This window comes from Panthera onca, chromosome D3 (assembly GCF_046562875.1).
Source record: "Panthera onca isolate mPanOnc1 chromosome D3, mPanOnc1 haplotype 2, whole genome shotgun sequence".
Taxonomy (NCBI): Eukaryota; Metazoa; Chordata; class Mammalia; order Carnivora; family Felidae; genus Panthera; species Panthera onca.
Window position 1 is genome coordinate 53951708 of NC_138350.1, and position 20627 is coordinate 53972334.

A 20627-nucleotide genomic window follows, 5' to 3' on the forward strand; every position below is an offset into this window, starting at 1 on the left:
ATCCAGTATTATATGCCATAAAGGAAAGCAACTTTGAAAACAAAAACAATTTAGGAAACAAACAATATAAAAATAAAAGTAGTATTAAATGTATTCAATTTACCAAAATAATACTAAATATATTTCTCTTAGAATTATGATCAGTAATTAAAGAAATATTTGGATTGATGTTGTAACTTTAAGATGAGAATTTCAATGAATTATGATTTACCTGTATATTTAATAAATTTCCCAAGTAACTGGACAGTGTATTTCTAACCAGTACACTGATAGTGTAGATAAATTTCCCAGTAGACTGGACAGTGTATTTCTAACCCAAATAAAAATGGGGTTTTTTTTTAATAACTTCTAGTTTCAAGAATTCCTTTGAAATATCTTCCAGAATTGTTCTTCAGAAACTGTCCAATTACTAAGTGATGTACAAGCTTTCTTATTCACTCATTACTACCATGGTTTGGGAAGTAATTCTGAAGAAGACTATTAGTCAAGCTTTTTAGATAGTGCAATATATTTTGAATGTATTCCTCAGATAAAGTTGTAACCAAATCACTCAATGAAACACATCCTCCTTGACATGATTAAAAGGTATACTCTGTGGCTTCAGTTTTGCTGGATTTATTTTCTTCAATGTGGAACACCTATTAGATTTGCATTTTAGGTTTTTGGCATTTTAGGTTTTTGAGTGAAATTAAAAATATCCTTTGTAAAATATCCTAATTTTTAATGGAGCTTTATCATAAAAGTCATCTAGAAGCCCAAGGTTTTTACTGAGGAACACCTGAACCTCTTTTTCTAAATAGGGAACGAGTTTTTTTAAAAAGCACATATTAAATAATGGTTGATCATCCATTTACAAATCTGACAGCACATAGTATTTGGTGGTGAAGCACTTCTCTTAAAATGCCCACATCGTTTTGCAATGGCTTCCCTATGAATATAACAGTGGGTAGATTTGCCTGTCTTGGCAATTGTTTGAATATGTGTAATGAATTATTTTCTTTTATCTGGCTATGGCATTAGCATCAGATGTGCTTAATCAAAAGCATGGATTCCAGGACTTACTGCTGTTTCTCAAGAAGTGTCAATAAGTTTAAATTTTCTTTATTTGTACACATTAGCAAAGAATTCCCAGTGTAAATGAATTCATCGCTTTGCAGTGAATTATAACAACTTTTATACTAGATAATAATTACTTCTTTATATATTTGGTTATCTTCTCTAAGAGATGGACTGTTGTTTGACAAGGGCATTTAATGAATCATTTTGTTAGCTATATCCCTGAATCTCCCTGTCACCATTTCTTTGGTAACAGGCTTGATAAATGTCTTGCTAACTGCTTCAGCAGATCTGGACTGTGAAGTTAATTGTAATGCTAAAAACATAATTGTAGAGTCTCAGCATTTTCATTCTGTGTCAGTCTGCACACACACTGGAGTATCCTTCTATTTTAAAATTTTGATGGGCTTTATAAAATACTTTTTGCACTTCAACATGACAACTGTGGATTGTTTAATAATTGTGCCCATTGTGACTAATCTTAGAACACATAATAAAGATTTGTTTTCTTCACTTGTTCATAAAATCCAGAATTCTAATAAAATGCAAGTTCATCCCACACTAATCTTTCTTTGCTGCCTGTACTTTTGCAACATTAGTAAGGGATTTTTAGGAAATACTTTTATTTGGTCTTCACATCTATCTAAAGACATGTAACTGTGTCTTCACTAGTGTTCTTCACTAGCGTCTTTATGTCTACACGTAAATATCTTTATTTGTAACCATTTTTCTAGGACTGAGTCTACATAAGTACAAAAATCATAAACAGACCCCAAACCAGTTTCCAATGTACTTTCCAGATCAGACATGGTAGCTCTGATACCTAAAATTATACATATTTCATATACCAAACAATTGTAAATCTTTAGAAGTAGATTCTCCCATGTGTTTTCCAATAAAAAGAATAAAAAATAAACATGAGAATTCAGTGCCTTAATAATCTGTACTGCCATGTGACTGACAGGTGTTTGTTGGAAGGCTTAGGAAATGAAGTTATAAAACATTCATGAACACACCTTAAGTACTATACGTATAATTCTTAAAATCTGCGATGTTTAAGAAGTACAATTACTTTAGCCCTGCCCTAAGCAATAAAACCCAGGCAATCACATATATTGTTGTGTGCTAATTGCTTTCCTAATACAAACGATAATAAACATAACTTTGAAAATTTTCATCATGGGAATATCTAAAATCATGTAGGATGTCATGAATAGTAATCTTTGCAAGCAAAAAAAAAAAAAAAAAAAAAAAAGAGGAAATCTGAATGGCTGAATGGCTAAAAAAAGAAATGAAATGAATTTACTTCACTACCAGGAAGGAAAATGAAAATTAATCCAACACTTCTTTACCCAACAATTAAGTTGGTATAATTTTAAAATACCTACAGTGTTGAGTAAAGTGAGAAATCAGACATCTGTATTGCTCATATACTCATACATATGTACAAATATACAAACAAAACTTTTTGGAACATATTTCAGTAATATCTGTCTTGAAAAATACAGTTAGTTCTGACACAACAATCCAACTTTTGAGATTCTATCACATACAAAGAACCAGGACATAAAAACAACAGATATAAAGTTATTAATTTTAATATTGTTAGTAGTGGTTAATAACTGTATTCATTCTGAATTTATTCAAAAGATAAGTAATTGACTAAGTTATCTGACGTGAATAAAGGGTAATTAATGGCTCAGTGAACCTCCTTTGCAACTTCCTTCTAAAGTGTTTTCTTGTGCATCAGAGCCCAGGAAAGAAAAAGAACAGAAAGGAAGCCAGGGAGGCAGGCAGGAAGGGAGGCAGGCAGGAAGGAAGGCAGGCAGTTTCTATTTTTATTTGTGAAAGTGTTCAGGATGCACATTAGTTTCAACCAATAGGAGATAACAGTCAGGCATATTATGGAAAGTAGAACTGAGGTAAAAGGCATCTTCCTGATTATTGGTTGCTTTTGTTTTGTTTGTTTTGTTTTGTTTTCTCTCTATTGGCAAATAAGGCCATAGAGATGTGACTATACACATAGAGATGTGTATAGCTGAATGTTGTAGAGTTGAGTGTCTGTCTACCAGCTGTGGGTACCGAGGCCCTGTGGCAGCGGAAGCAGTGGCTACAGCTCCCATATCCCCAGCCTTCTGATCCAAGGAGCAGGCATACGCCCAACACAGGTCCAGAGGCAGCCTCGGATGTCATAGTGCCTATACTACTGGTCAACTGGGGAAACACTCCTGGAAGCCCAGCCTACAGTTCTCTCTGCCAGTTTTGCAAACTTGTTGAAATCTCTAAACCCCTTTCTGCCTAAAACAGAGGGATTTCTGTTTTCTGCACTGTACTCTGACTGATAGGATGGCAATTTACAGTGGGAAAGATCTGTACCACTAAAAAAGTACATTAGGCTTATATCTAATAACCTTGAGCAATGACAACGTATTTATAAGTAAAAGAGTAACTTTACTAAATGCGTACATAGAGAAGACCCTTTTGTGATTAAAAATAAAATAGCAAATCATACATATATACAATCATATCCTTATAGAAGCACAGAAAAATATGTGCAAGGTAACACACTGTGTTGGTAACATAGGGTATTTCATGTGACATCAGGAAATACAATGGGGAGAAAATAGGTGTTAATATAAATAGCTAAATCTTTGTGTCTTTTTATTTGTACCATTAGCCTCAGTGAACACGTTACTTAATAACACTAAGGAGAAATTTAACCTCAGAAAGACAGCACTTAGTCTACACCATTTCACTGTTTTATAAATTGAGTGAGTCATTAATAGAATGGAAATTACTGAGGATAGTTGTGAATAAAAATAATGAAAACACTGAGGTGGGAAAACAGTTTGATAACTCCATCACTGAAAAGAGGATATATACAACATTTTAAGTAATTAGTTTGTAATATAAGAAATTCATAATTCATAATGTTTTAGACATATACATATTGAATGAAAGATTAAATTTTAATATAAAATATCAATAAATATTTTAAATATTAAAATCATATTAAGAATAAAATGTTTTTCTTTTTTTAAATTTTTTTTAAATTTTTTTAATGTTTGTTTATTTTTGAGAGAGAGAGACAGAGTGTGAGCGGGGGAGGCACAGAGAGAGAGGGAGACACAGAATCCAAAGCAGGCTCCAGGCTCTGAGCTGTCAGCACAGAACCCAACACAAGGCTCTAACCCACGAACCACAAGATCATGACCTGAGCTGAAGTCAGATGCTTAACCAACTGAGCCACCCAGGCACCCCATAAAATGTTTTTCTAAATGAATATGACATCCTTTATATATATTCCTTTTAATCAATGCATTAACCCCTAAATCCCTCTTTTGCAGATTGTTAGGATATTAAATTAACACACATCTCGTTGTTCAAGTGAGAAGACTGAAGCTCAGAAGGGTGTAATGTGCAGGTCACAACTGGAATATGGAGAGGAAATCTGAGTCTGATTCTGACTTTGTGTGACAATCTCTAAAACAACATTCTAAATAAAGTGCTTTAAAAGTTCTCAATCTTATCAATCATGAGAGAAAAGAAAATTTAAAACCACAGTGGGATATATCTTCCTAAAGAATTGTAATTAAAAATAAATAAAAGACAATATTAGATGATGGTGTTAATCTGAGGCCGGAACGCTCATACATGATGGTCTGAGAGAAAAATGTATATCATAGCTATCTTGGAAAAATATTTTGGCATTATCTACTAAAACTGAACATATGGGTTTTTTGGCCTAGCAATTTCCAACATAAATTAATACATAATTCCAAAGCAGTTTTCAACTGCCTTGGTCTAAAAAATGAGAAGGATTGAATGTCATAAACTGGAATAGGGAAGACTGCAGGTTTATAGAGAGAGTGGATATCTTAGGTTCTGTTTTGGAATAGGTCAGCTTGAGATACCAACTAGGCATCTAAGTGGAGCCTGAGTTGGCAGATATGGTGTTCTCAGATGTTTGTGCAATTTAGGGAAATATAGAGAAACAAGTGAAGAAAAACTGAAAAAAATCTTCCAGAAGAGTAAGAAGAAATAAGAGCAGTGTGTGTTAGATGCCAAGAAAAAAATTTTCCAGAGATAAGGGTATAATCAACTTGGTTAAGTGCTACATATAATGAAAATAAGGACAAAGAAAAAGTGATTAGATTTAGCAACATGGAAATCAATGTTGACCTAAATCAGAGATATTTTGGTTGAATGGTGAGGGCAAAAAAGAAAACTGGAATGTGCTTAAGAAAGGATGGAAGGCACTACAACCAAATAAGATTTATTACAATAATTTAAGGTTCAACATTAGGAAACCCATCAATATAAATCACTATTGTTATAGATACAAGAGAAAATATTACAGGAGCATCTCCCTAGATGCAAAAATGACTACAGACAAAATTCAACACCCATTACCAATTTAAAAAAATACTCAATAAATTGAAAGTGATATTTTCTTAACTAGATAAATGAAATGCACACTGAATCCTAAAGTCAGACTCTCATTTAAGGGAAAAAACTAACACCAATCCCATCAAGAGAAGAACAGAGCAAATATGCCAATGATCTCTACTACCATTTAACATTGTACTTTGATGTATTACCCAAAGTAATCAGATAAGAGAAACAACTAAAAGACATAAAAACAGTGAAGTACTAATAATACCTCCATTTGCAATTGAAACAATAGCACGTTTGGAAAATCCAAAATAAACAATATAAAACTATAATAAATAGTTTTATAGTTATTTATGAGCACGTGGTGGCTCCAATAAGTGTGTGACTCTGATTTAGGCTCAGGTCATGATCTCATGGTTCGTGGGATCAAGCCCCACATCAGGCTCTGCACCAACAGTGTGCAATCTGCTTGAGATTCTCTCTAACCACACTGCCCCCACCCCTTTAATGTAATTAAAATCATACAGTTATATATCATGCTTTTTTACACACCATGAATATTTACCATTTCAAAGTCCCGAAACTTTGAGTATTTTTATAACCAGAAATACACTACACCAACTCAATCGGAAGAAAAAAAAATGTAATCCTGTCTTTCTTAGCAACAAAAATTTCCTAAAAGACAAAAATGATAACAGGCTTCTACATAACAATATTGGCAACATTACAATTAAAATATTGCATTCCAAAAAAATAAAATACTACATTCCCTTAATGTTCAATTAAAAAATTAGGCATAAAGTAACAGAATACACAAAGCATAATGCTTCTAAAAGAATTCATTATCCAATGTATACCATTCAAATATTAGCAAGGAAGTACATTTCCATTGAATCACAATGCATTTCCATAATCTTGCCAAAAGAGATGCACACATTAACTGTTATCATTAAAATGCAAATATGAACACATCCACATACACCTCTCCCTCTATAGTTCCTTCTGCCCCTCTGCTGCCAGCCTAATAAGTCCTGATGTACATTTCTCAGAGACAACAATTACATGTTCAAGATGCTTCCTCCCTTCAATTATAACAACAACAACAACAACAACAAAAACAACAAACTTAATAAACTGGCTAATTCACTAACTGTACATTTTATCATACATGGCACCTAAGGATATCCAAAAAGCCTAGATGTTACAAAATAATGAAACTTGGCCACAATAAACACAGATACTTGACAAAAACACACATACAGACCTATGGTTATAACCTAAAACTGTCTTCTAGATATGGAAATACTAGCTAAAAGTCCTTCCCTTCCCTCCTCTGTCCCCTCTGCCATTTCAATGACTAAGTAGAGGACTACATCTAGCTCCAAGAGGTGGATTAACAGACACTTCCAGAACAGTCCTTCCTAAAAACTAACAAAAGGACATTTAAAAAGGGATTATTTTACTGCCTATACTTTTAGTAGACTTTGGGCATTAGGATTTGTTGATCCTTTAATACACAGCAATATTAACTAAAATGCACACACAGAACAATGGTTAGACAATCTGAACTCGTGTAAAGACTCATGGGCACAGAACCCTGCTCTCCTCACCTCCTTCCCTGCTCCCCCCCCGCCCCGCCCCCGCCCCATCCCCATGCTACCCAGTGAACAGTCAGCACACTCTCTCCAAAACAACAAGTTTAACAATCCCATTCCCCAAATACAACCATTCGTACGAATTAACAGAATACTTAAAGGGTGTGGCTTTAACTCTCTACTTTGAACATGTTGTGCACTTCTAAACATCTAGAACACTAGACCCTTTGCCCACTATATACATAGTAACGTTGAAGGGACATTCTGGCCTAGAGCCCTTCCTCCCCTCTATCAACCTAGTAAAAAGTATGAGCACCTGTAATGCTTAAAGGGGATTTTAACAATTTTACTTCCTCTAGTTGTTTTTTGAGAACAGTCTTTCCTATGAATTTAAACACAAAGTGCATATGATGTATTTGTTTACTAACTACTTTTTCATACACTGGCAACCTTTTCAACATCTAGAAAGATTAGGTGTTGTAAATTAGGACTCCTTTATCCTTTATATACACTATATACACAGCTAAGTAAAACAAAATGCAGATTGTCCAGGACAATGATTAATCCTGCCTAACTACAAGCATACTGGGTATAAAGTACTTTCTTCTCTTCTCTCCTGAACCCAGCAAAAGTATCATAGAATGTGTACTGCTCTGAGAGGTGGTTTATGTTTAAAGTGATGCTCAAAAATTCTTTTAGATTTAAAGAAACAATATGTAATATCAATAACATTTAAAGTTTTAACAAAGTAAAAAGTAAAAAGTTTTACTTATCAGGTAAAAAGTAAAAATAGTACAAACCCAGATCTTAAATTGTGAATAGCTGCCATACAAGTTCCTGTGGACAGTAACAGTAACTACAGGATTAATGAATGATATGAAAGCCAAGAAATTCAACTAATGGAAATATTGTTTAAAAAGTGAGCTAATTTTGGAAAATGTAAAAAGGCAGGCAAACCATTCAAGCCCTCTGAGAAAAGAAGGCATATGAATCTTGCTTTAACTTCTTATACCATTATTCAACTTTTGTTATTTTTCCATCACAATATTATTTTGTTAAAATGAGTAGTTATGTTAATATTTAAGTTTTAGAGATACTTATCATAGCTTTGATTATAATACTTAAAAACTAAAAACATCCTGGGGCGCCTGGCTCAGTCAGTTAAGCATCCGACTTTGACTTAGGTCATGATCTCACAGTTTGTGAGTTTGAGCACCACTTCGGGCTCTGTTCTGACAGCTCAGAGCCTGGAGCCTGCTTCGGATTCTGTGTTTCATTCTCTCTCTGCCCCTACCCCACTTGTGCTGTCTCTCAAAAATAAATAAATGTAAAAAAAATATTTTTTTAATTGAAAACATCGTAAGCACCCAATAATAAAAGTCTAAGAAATTCTCAATCATTAAAGTTACATTGTAAAATAAAAGATGATTTGAATACGTTTCTATATAAGGAGAAACATGTTACCAATTATTATATGCATATGATAATGTAGTTTTTAAAAATAGCACAAAGCCTGTTTATGCACAAAATATGAACAGTGACCTCATCTGGATGGTGAAGTCATAGATCAATATTTTCTTCTACTCACAGTATTCTAAACTCACATATTCTAAAGTATATTCTAAACTTTGAGGTATGCACATTAAGTATTTGTGCCATTCAAAAAGGGCCTTAAAATAATTTTAGATAATAGTTTGTATAATGAATCCTACCAGATTTCATGAAGGTTGTAAGAAAAAAAACAGGATACCTCACTAGCAATTTCAGTGTAGTGTGGTGGTGAAAGCCTGACTGGAAATTATCTTAAGTGGGAATGCAAGGAGAGAAATCGGAGACAGTGAATACAGAAAATCCTTTCAAGAAGGTTTGCTTTAAAGTGTAACAAGATGCAACTGTAGCTCTTGGAGAAAGATTTAAAAACAAAACATTAAGCATTCAAAACAAGGATGTAATAAGTAAAAAGGGACAAATAAGCCTAAAGAAATAAGAAGAAAATAAATCGTAACTATAAAAGCACACATTAACATTTCAGAAGTTGGAAGTGTAGAATTATTCAGTCTAAGGCCCACCCCCTATTTTTTAAAGTCCATGTACAATGGACATGTACAATGAATTAGAAATAAGAGATATTAGAAATAAGAGATATTAGAATTAGAAATAAGAGATGAATTAGAAATAAGAGATATTAGAAATGAATTGTCCATGTACAATGGACATGTACAATGAATTAGAAATAAGAGATAAACAAAAGTACAAGAGAGCATTCTATATCATATTATGATAATAATTTCAAAATCTTCATCCACTTGGATTATTTCTAGGGCCATTAAAAATTATAAACTAACCTAAAGAAGACATATATAGCCTGATAAGACCAATCATGTGATGATATAAAGCAACTGTCCATGACAAATAAAAGAACAATTTGAACAATTAAAAAATGTAAAAACATCAGTTATAGTTTCACTATTGTGCTTTATCAAACTTACAAGAAAAAGTTATTTAAATCTATATTAATTCTTTAGATAGTAAGAAAGGAAGAAAGCTTCACAATTCATTTTTTAAAGCTAGCATAATCCTGATAAGAAAATCTATCAAATATGGCACAAATTAAGAACACTGGAATACAGACTAACTTATGAATATGGATGCAAAATCTTAAATAAAATACTTGCAAATCAAACTCAGCAGTAAATTAAAGGAACAATAAACCATAACCAAGCAGAGTCATCTCAAGAATTTAAAAAAGGTTTAATATTAATATAATACATCATTTCAATAGGTCAACTGAGAAACTCTTTAAAATATTCACAGATTGCTCACAAAGCAATATCTATTCCTGGAAATAATTTTTATAACCTGAGTACGTTTTTTAAATCTTTAACATGATAATGAGCATATACTGAAATCAATACTTACATAACATTAAGTACTTCTTTAAAATGAAAAATGAAATAGTCAATTTCATAGGTATTTAAAATATTGTATAAATATGCCACACAATAAAATATATACATAATAAGAGATTTGAGTCTTATGAAAATTAGCAATATATACTTTTACATATATTGTCACATGTTATACATATTATTATATTGAATATTCTATAATGAAACAATGTCAAAAAATCACATTGGAGTTTGGCCCTACTACTTAACAGCTTTGTGTGCATGAGAAACTTTACTCTGCCTCTTTAGACTGGTTTCCCATTTGTAAACCGATAGTAATAATTATTGGCTTATCTATTTTTAAGAAATAAATTGCTTAATTCAAAAGATTTTAAGGTAAAAATATGAAACAGAACGCATAATTTGCTGGATGTTTTCTGGTATTTGTATTTATACTATACAGTATATAGACCAATAAGGTAGTAATAAGTAATAAATTTCTACTAACAAAAGCAACATCCAAAAATGAAAACGTAAGCGTATATACAAAAGAAATTCACTTATTTACAACCTTTATCTGCAAACTAATTTATAAAAAACATTTGTGTACCTGTGTTCAGTAAAACAGAAAATCACAGAGGATCTCTAAATCTGTAAAAGTCATTTTTTTATTATCTAATGAAATGACTGGATAAAATGAAATGTATACGGCTGTTTCTTTAATAACACAAAACACTAAGAGTTGCAGATAATGAAATTGTGTTCCAAAAAAATCTGAATTATGGGAGAAATAGACTTCAAAGAAAACATGAGAAAAGAATTTACAGAAAATCTGTACTTTTACATCTAAAAAGAATTCAATCTTGACAATATTTTTCAAAGTACTTAACCAATTTCAAGATGTTTTCTGGCTTACAAAAGCCCTTTTTCATAGAAATGAGAAGGGAAAATGTGTTTTCATAGATACAGTGACAACACAAATTAGAGAAAAGTGTATGATAATGAGGTAGAGACTAAATTGGAAGCATGATATGCCTTGAAATTTTAAAAAATCAGTTAGGTTGTATGTGCAATTAGGCAGCACAAATCTTTTACTTTTCTCTTGAACTAGAAGTTTCAATTGCATACCAAAAAATAATGCATGGAAGTGATGCACATCATTGCTTTTAATTGAGTGTTTAACATGCGCTCATTGAAAACCTAGCTTAAAGGTTTTTATAATGAGCAAAATGTAGGAAAAAATTAATATATCTAAACTTCATCATGTTCTCATCTTCCCCAGAAAGTATGATAATCCCCAAATGATTTCTATAATTGAAATATATTACTAACTTTATAAAATACGTTCATAATATCTTATCAAGAATAACATTTAGCTATGAAGGGCCACACTTGCCATTTTAAAGATGATCAAAGAAGTAAAAAAACTGATTGTTTGTAGGCTTAGTGAATAAATTTTCCATTTTGAAAATATTTTATTAACAGTGATATTCTTAAAGATGATGAATTTTAGCATGATTAGAAAACTGAGGTCATAGCTACTTGACAATACTATTTAATGTTTTAAAATTTTTTATTGGTTGTGCTATACTTCTCTGATGCTTATAGTAGTCCCTGGAAAGAAATTATATGTAAGAAAGTTACATGCTTACATGCATTATTTTAAAGCTCCGTGGATTATTTGAATGTATACACTATACACTCCATACCTCAAGAAGTTCTTTCTAGGCTCACAAGGTGAAGTGTTTGTTTCTTTCTCCCCATTTATTCTTCCTTCATTCCTTCCTTCCCTTCTTCCTTCCTCTGATCCTCCCTCCTTTTCCCTCTTTCCTTCCCTCTTTCTTCTCTTTCATTTATTCACTGGTTAACTTACTCATTCAAAAATCATGAAATGCCTTTTCTTGAATGCCTAATATATAGCATTTTTTGAGTACCTAATATTGGAGAGACACTGTACATGTTACACAGAGAAAACAGAAATCACAACGTGTCTCCTATCCTTAAAAACCTTATAGTCTACAAAGAAGTAGACAGGTAATCACTGACTTCAATAGTGTTGTAAGTACTGGTATGGAGGTAAATATAGAGTGAGTGCAATTAGAATTCAAAGCAGATAGAAGAAAGTGAAGAGACCGTTTGGCCAAGGATTTTCCCCCTCCCAAGCTGAAGTATAAAACGAGAGGACTCAGCCAGGCAATGGTAGGACTGAGAGACTGAGTGAGCTGAATGCTGACTTTATAATCAGAAGGAACTGTATTTATGAGAAGATAGAAGAAAGAAAGCACCTGGCATATTCTGTCCTCCTGAGTTTTTCCAGGGAGCTAGAGAACAGAGTTAGAGGGAAAGGGTAGCTAGAGAGAAGCTCCAGAGACAAACAAGGGCAAACTGAAGACATACTTGTTTTACCATCTGTCTAGGATCAGTTTCTTCCAATTCACTGATCCCATGTTATCCCTTCTGGCACTTTGGCCCAGTGTTTTTGCCTATTTCTGGATTCTTCTATATTGCCTATGTAGTGGTGTAAATTGTGCCCATACTAATTCAGGCGCACATCCCCTACACTGCATGAATGAGAACAAAATAAAGACATCTTCCGGGAAACAAAATTTTGAAAATATCAAATCTAGCTCACTAAAAAAGCTAGTAAAACATACACTTTAGTAACAAGAAAAAATAATGCAATTAGGAATGTCTGATAAATGAGAGCTGTGTGTGAAATGTTAACCTGGGAAAAAAATAAAATAAAACATTTATTGTGCAAATTAATAAAACTAAATACAGGGATTATTAAGTAAGACAGACATAACATGCTTGAAAATAAACTATAAATCAAGAAATGTCATAAGCTCCTCAAACTGCTCAGGAAGAAGTTAATTAAAGATGTTCATTACGCATCATAATCAGTAAGTGAAGTATGTGTTTCAAAAATTCTAACAATTTATAGGTTAAAATGTAAATATAAAATATATCAAAAGCAAAACTCAATTCTAAACATTCTAGATTTAGTGTCATCTAACCACCTGGCTACAAATTATAGAAAACAAAAATGACAGAAAAACAGAAAAATAAGAAATCTATTACTATACTGAAATATTTTAATATAGCTTTCAGTAAATAAATATTTTCAGTCAGAAAATAAATCAGAAATGGGGCACCTGGGTAGCTCAGTCAGTTAAGCGTCTGACTTCGTCTCAGGTCATGATCTCACAGTCTGTGAGTTTGAGCCCCGCGTCGGGCTCTGTGCTGACCACTCAAAGCTTGGAGCCTGCTTCAGATTCTGTGTCTCCTCTCTCTGCCCCTTCCCCACTCACACTCTGTCTCTGTCTCTCAATAATAAATAAACATAAAAATTTTTTTGAAAATCAGAAATATAAAAGATTTGAATAACAGAATTATCAGTTTACAAAATGAACCTATTTAGAACTGTATCCCACAATCAGAGACAAGGTTTTCCCCCCCAAAAATACTTATGCAAATAACTCATGTAGTAGGACAAAAATTAAGCCTCCACAAATTTTAAGTACTACCTAACATACAGACTATAGAATTTAGAAACAAATCATAATTACATTAAATATTTATTTTTTTTAATGTTTATTTATATTTGAGAGAGAGCAAGAGTATGGGGTAGGGGGAATGACAGAGAGATGGAGACAGAATCTGAAGCAGGCTCCAGGCTCTGAGCTGTCAACACAGAGCCCCAATGCAGGGATTGAACTCACAAACCGTGAGATCATAATCTGAGCCAGAGTCAGACGCTTAACTGACTGAGCCACCCAGATGCCCCTAAAACTGAATTTTTAAAAAATAATTTTAAAATTCAGTGGTGATGTAAGGGTTAATTTGTCCAAGACTAATCTCAGGCTGATTTTCAGAGTTTGCCTTCCACAAAGTTCCAAGGAAACTGGTTAAGTTTCAATTTAGAAAAACTACCCAAATAAATGGACAGATAGATCATGTTTATGTTTAGGTATCCCCATCATAAAAATTTCATTTTTCCATTATATAATCTATAAACGAATAGGATTCCAATCATAATTCCAATAAAACTTCTGAAGAAAATGAGTAAGATAACACTGAAATTTATATTATGGTGCAAAGGTCAAAACAGCCTAAAACTCATAAACCTAAGACTGATTCACCATAATAATCAAAACCCATTATAGAAGTTTAGTATGTAGACATGAGGTATTGAGGTAAAGATGGTTAAGTACCAAACAAATTAAAAAGAGAATGGAAAAACAGATCCACACAAATATGGAAGCCTCTCATATGACAGAGATGGCACTTTCTGAATAGTAACACACAAATATAATAAATTATATTGCAACAACCTGACTTCTCTTTAAGAAAGAAAATGTAATTGGAAACTCAGTTTCATACCATACCCATATATGAATTTCATATTGATTATGCTTCAGATGTGGTAAGTGAAATGTGCATTCCTAAAATTCTAGATAGTTTATTACTTCCAAACTTATAAATCAGAGACAGGAGAAATAATATCAGTTTTGAAGATTTTAAACATAATTTAATCTGAAAGCATCACATAAAGGTGAAAAGCAAAATTTCAAAACACTTAGAATAAAATACCCGAGAATATTTTTATTTCAAATTAGAAAAAAATCTTAAATTCAGAAAAGCACAAAGGTCATAGGAAAATATTTATAACTTTCACTACATTAAAATTGAAGTTTCTGTTCATCAGAAGATACCATAAAGAAAGGAAAGACTGGATAAAAATATTTTTAATATATATAACTTTAAAATATGTAGTATCAATAATATACAACAAATTCTTATAAATCAGTCAAAATATAATCACTCAACAGATGAGGAAAAATCATAAGCAGCTTTTAACACAAAAAAGGAAATACAAATGATCTCCAAAAAGCCATTAAAACATGCCTAGTCTCACTCTTAATTATGGATTAATTTAAAAAGTTTAATGAGACACAATTAAAGAGTATATAGAGGGGCGCCTGGGTGGCGCAGTCGGTTGGGCGTCCGACTTCAGCCAGGTCACGATCTTGCAGTCCGTGAGTTCGAGCCCCGCGTCAGGCTCTGGGCTGATGGCTCAGAGCCTGGAGCCTGTTTCCGATTCTGTGTCTCCCTCTCTCTCTGCCCCTCCCCCGTTCATGCTCTGTCTCTTTCTGTCCCAAAATAAATAAATGTTGGAAAAAAAAAAAAAAAAAAAAAAAAAAAAAGAGTATATAGAAAGAAATACACTATAATATTATAATAGAAATATATTATAATAGAAAGAGGCAATTAAAAAAAAAACATGTAGTTTTAACACTAAGTAGGAATGCCAACTGGTACAGAATGTGTATATTATTGCCTTGTACTATACTATTATATGTTTTACATTTCATCATTTCCCTTTACTACTATTTTCTTTTACTATAGTGAATGAGATGTAGAAGAACAGGAAGGCAGGCAAACGAGTCATAAGGGAGAGTCAGAGTAACACTATGTCTGAGAGGACTCAATCCCCCATTCCTGATTTAAAGATGAAGGGAACAGGATGCCTGTGTGGCTCAGTCGGTTGAGAGTATAATTCTTGATTTCAGCTCAGGTCACAATCCCACAATTCGTGAGATCAAGCCCTGTGTTGGGCTCTGTGCTGAATTGCGGAAGCTGCTTGGGATTCTCTCTCTCTTCCTGTCTGCCCCTCCCCCACTCTGGCATGTGCATGTGCCTCTCTCTCTTTCAAAATAAATAAATAAACATTAAAAAAAAGATGAAGGGAAGCACCAGCCTGGGATGCAGGCAGCCTGATTTGTGATGAGCACTGGGTGCTGTAAGTGATAAATCACCTGAAATCAATGCTGCACTGTATGTTAACTAACTAAATAAATACACAAAAATAAATAAATAAATAAATATATAAATAAATGCTGAGAATAATCCCAGTCTGACAGCCACCAAAGAAACAGTGACCTCAGTTCTAAAAGCACAAACAGAGTCTTGCCAAAACTGAAAAGACCCTGACAGCAGATTCATTCTAGGGTCTCCAAAAAGAAACATAGGGCTGCTGATAACCTCGATTCCACTGTTAGAAGACCTCAAGCACAGGAACCAGCTGAGACTTGATCCAGAGAAACTCTAAGATAATAAATGGGTGTTGTTTCAAGCTGCTAAAATTCTGGTAATTTTTTATGTACTAATAGAAAACAAATATAGGGGTGCCTGGGTGGCTCAGTCGGTTGGTTAAGCGTCCGACTTGGCTCAGGTCATGATCTCACAGTTCATGAGTTAAGCCCTATGTCAGGCTCTGTGCTGACGGCTCACAGCCTGGAGCCTGCTTCAGATTCTGTGTCTCCCTCTTTCTCTCTCTCTCTGCCCCTTCCCCACTTGTACTCTGTGTCTCTTTCTCTCAAAAATAAATATTAAAATTAAAACAAAAAAAAAGAAAATGAATATAAACAAAAAAATGGCTAACTGCTATTTAATTACTCACCATAAGTTTCAACAACTATAGCTCAAAACTAAAATCAGTATATTTTTATTTTCAAAAATGAAAACTCACCATTTTTGATAAAGCAGATAATTCATTTCTTGATGTCTTTGTTTCCCTCAATACTTCAGTCACTACCTCTTCATTCTCCTCGATACTAACATTAACATTTTCTATTGCTGTATCGTAGTGACTATGTAGAGAATTCAGTTTATCTATCTCTCTCCTAGGAGAAAAAACACAGATGATTTTACCTACAATAAAAGGAAAATCATGTTTAAAATTGTATGTAAACTAGTTTTTGACTTAACAATGTAAGTCAATGGAATTTACCTATTCCTAAAATGACTCCCATCCCAAAGCAACTTCTGAAAAGTGACACTTAGGATCAAGAAGTGAGAAAAGTGGTGAGAAAAATTCACCAGGTATATTTATGTTTCCAATGTAAAAACCTTAGAGAAAAGCAATTTCTAAATTATTTAAAATAATCATCTTTCGATTTGATTTCAGATGATAGACCTAAAAACTTTTGATTCAGAAGCTGGGTAGCAAAGCTATGGGAAGGTTAGAAAAAAAAAAAAAGAGGGAAAAAAATGATGAGAAGATGTAGAAGTGAAAAGACCACACATCATTAAAGACCCAGTTTACTGTTTTATCTGTTCCCCAGCTATCTCAGCTAAGACTTTTCTACATCAGCAGAAAGCTAGCCAAACCTCACAAAAGTAAACAAACAAACCAACAAATAAATAAAGGGGTTTGCAACATGTATTAAGAAAATAACGATCAGATTTACATAAAAGCACAGAAATCAGTTATAGGTGACCAGGAAGAATCAACCTAAACTAAAACATGACAGAAATATTCTAAATACCTAAATAAAATGAGATCTGCCAATGAAATTCTAAGGAGGAATCTTTCAGAATATCAGTATCAAGTAAAAATATATTTTAAAAAGTGAAATATTAAATTAAATAAATCATGCATATATGCAGAAATACATATATATGCAAATCCACTATGAAGATAGAAAAGCTAAAAACTCATATGCACTTAATACATCCTAGAAATACATAAAGAAAGCACTGACAGCATTATAAAAATAAACTGACTAGCATAAGATTTTAAAATATTTCTGTCAGAAAATGATAGATCAAGTAGAACAAAATAAGTAAAAGACTCCTTGTTATCACACTCCTGGTTGTTAGCAGGTTGACTCTCAAGGGTCATTGGACTGAGGCCTAGACTGTTTCCTTGCTATGTAGGCTTCTCTATAGAGCACCTCAAAACATGGCAGCTAAATTCATCAGAGAAAATAAACAATTGAGGACGAAATAGTCCTAGCAGGACAAAAGTCACAGTTTTTACAACCTAATCATAAATGATATTCCATGACTTTTGCTTTACTCTTTTATTAGAAGGCACTCACTGGATCTACCCCACATGCAAGAGGAGGTGATTTTAGAAGAAAATATCAAACGGAAGATGTCCCTGAAAGTCATGTCGGAAGCTGCTAATCAACCATAGAGCTCTTTGGCAATTTACATTTTTCATAGTTGGGAGGCTGGTGAGGTGATATTTATGGCTTTCACATTAGAACCAGAATATAAGAGAAATATATGGATAATATATAATATTATAATATTATATATATTCTTCTATAATATTCTTCTATAATATTCTTCTATTATATATATTCTTCTATAATATATAGAATAAACTCTTTAGAAGGTTTGAAAATGTAGAAAATGTGAAAAAATGATCAAGAGGCATGGAAGATACAGTAAGAAAAACTAACATGCGTTTGAGTCCTAAAAGAAACAGAAAATGAGACCAAAGCATTGTTTGAAGAGATCATGACTGAAAATGCCCAGAGGAAATGATAATTATAATACACATGTTCAGTAAGACTAGAAGACTAACAAATCCCAACAGAATAAACATTGATCCACACCAAATGTATCTTAATGAAATCAAACTAACAAACTTTGAAAATCAAGAGATGATCTTAAAAACAGGCAATGGAAAAAATATGGAATGGTTTCAAAGCATTCAGTCAAAAGGCCAATATGCTTTTTAACAGCAAAAATTAAAATTAGTTTATAGAATAATATATTTAATACATTAAGAGTCAATAAATAATCAAGAAATCTATGAAAATAGAAAATATCCTTCAAATAAAATCTCAGAAAATTTGGAATCAGCAGAATCTCACTTAAGAGTATAACCAAGGATCTACTCCAACTGTAAAGTACTTCCTGATAGAGTCTATGATGAAAAAGTCTATGAAGGAAAGAAGAACAAAGAAATAAGTTATTATGAGGGTAAATCCAAAAACCTTGATTGTTTAAAACAATAAAAATATTCTCATGGATTATAAAAATGAAATATCCCATAGTAACAGTTACAAATATTTAATTCAGTGGCAATGTGATTAACCACAGTAAAAATTTCCCTAACTCCTTTTCTTATCTAGAATGTTAACAATGTCTTTGGAGTCTGATAATCTAAGTGTGCATGTAGTAATTAATAGGATTTCCTACAAAAAAAAAACAAAAAACAAAAAAACAAAAACACAGGAATAAAATTGTAATCACCAAACTAAAAAAAGAAAAAAAAAAAAAAACTAATGTGAAAGAAAGCAAAAAAAGAATAAGAAAAAAACATATGGGGCAAATACACAGTGTTTTAAGTCCAACTGTATTAGTGATTTGTGAATACATTTAATGGTCCACCATTAAAAATGTTTGCAACTGACAAGAACATCTATCTAGATAATGTTTACAAGAGATGTGCATAAAGTATAAAGACTCAAAAATATTGAAATTTAAAAATGAAAATATCTTCTAGATAAATATCAAAAAACAAAACTGATCAGGCTATGTTGATATCTTACTTGAGTTTAAGGCAAAAAGTATTCCAGGAATCAATTCACAATGATGAATAAGGTTCATCATCTCCCAGAAAGATACAATAGCTTTGAACTTGTATGAAACCTGAGAGAGCCTCAAGCTATACAAAGAAAAAAACTGATGGTATTAAAAAACATAGAAATGTGTGGAGATACACCATCATAGTAGGTGATTTTACCACACTTTTCTCAATAAAAGAAAAAGTAGTAAACTTAACCTAATGAAACAGTAATGGACAGTACATTCAATAAGTAAAGCACATAAGGAATATCTACCAAATAAATAAATAAATAAGTAAATAACAACCCAAGTCACTGAGCCAGAAATGAAGACTCAATAATTTTCAATAGGTTGAAACTATTTTACCTGGCTAAAACACAATTCTGCTGAAAAGCGATAATAAAAAATACTTATAAATTAGAAATACATCATGAAAAATTTTAATATACATGTTTTTAATAACCTATGGATTTCAGAAGAAATCAACATGAAAATCAGAAATGTAACTGAATGAAAACAAAGATATAACAAACCAGATGAACCACAAAAGTTATTTGTTTAGTAAAAATAGACAATATTTAAGCACGTGTTGAAATAGACATTGAATGTGAAGAAATATAAACATCTTAATAAATGGATGTTATCTAGATCATATAATGTGGGGAATAAGCTTAGGAATTACCTGAATTTGCACTGATGGGTTAACAAGGCATAAAGAGTTAGAAAGCCATGGGATGAAAACATACAAATTAGGTAAATAAGACTAGGTAAACGGGGCAAAGGCCTCCAGTACGGGACAAGGTATAGGAATAGGAAATCTCAGGATGAAACATCCAAGATGAGGTAAACAAGATTAGGTATTCAGGGTGGAAATGCCCCCCAACTTAGTACAAGAGCAGAAAACTGTTTACACAGGAAGGAAGGACCAAACCAGGTATACAGGAAAACAGGACTTGAGACCACAGCACAGTAAAGTTGCCTAGAGGGGAACTAATTAGCAAGAGAAAGGTGCCTTGTTGACCCTCAGGTAATGTGCTTAGTCTTCCTTACCCCTAGACAAGTTTAGGTAAACAGAGGTGGGGCCTCATGTCTGCTGTAAACAACTTTCAGCTCAGTGCCAGAATTCTGTTTGTATTGACCCAACCCCCTAACACCGCCAGTCTTCAAAACCCCTTTTCCCCCATGCCTGTGAGTTATCGTTCACAGTTTCATTGTCTCTATCAAGAGACACTTCAATCAAGCTAGTAAGCCTTCTGATCCTAATAAAAGCAGAGCAAGGACCCTTACTCAGTCCTCCTGTCTCCTCTGGGACATTAGCCTCTCT

General features: G+C 32.8%; 1 protein-coding gene across 6 annotated transcripts in view; it reads right to left on the minus strand.

Annotated features, from left to right (window-relative positions):
• The window catches only part of CCDC178 (coiled-coil domain containing 178), a 434788-nt gene that overhangs the window by 306758 nt on the left and 107403 nt on the right, over positions 1-20627 (minus strand). For all 6 annotated transcript variants that reach the window (XM_060613562.3, XM_060613563.3, XM_060613559.3 and 3 more), the window contains one exon: positions 16467-16620. In XM_060613562.3, the coding sequence (XP_060469545.3) occupies positions 16467-16620 (154 nt within the window). The remainder of the gene's footprint in view (positions 1-16466; positions 16621-20627) is intronic.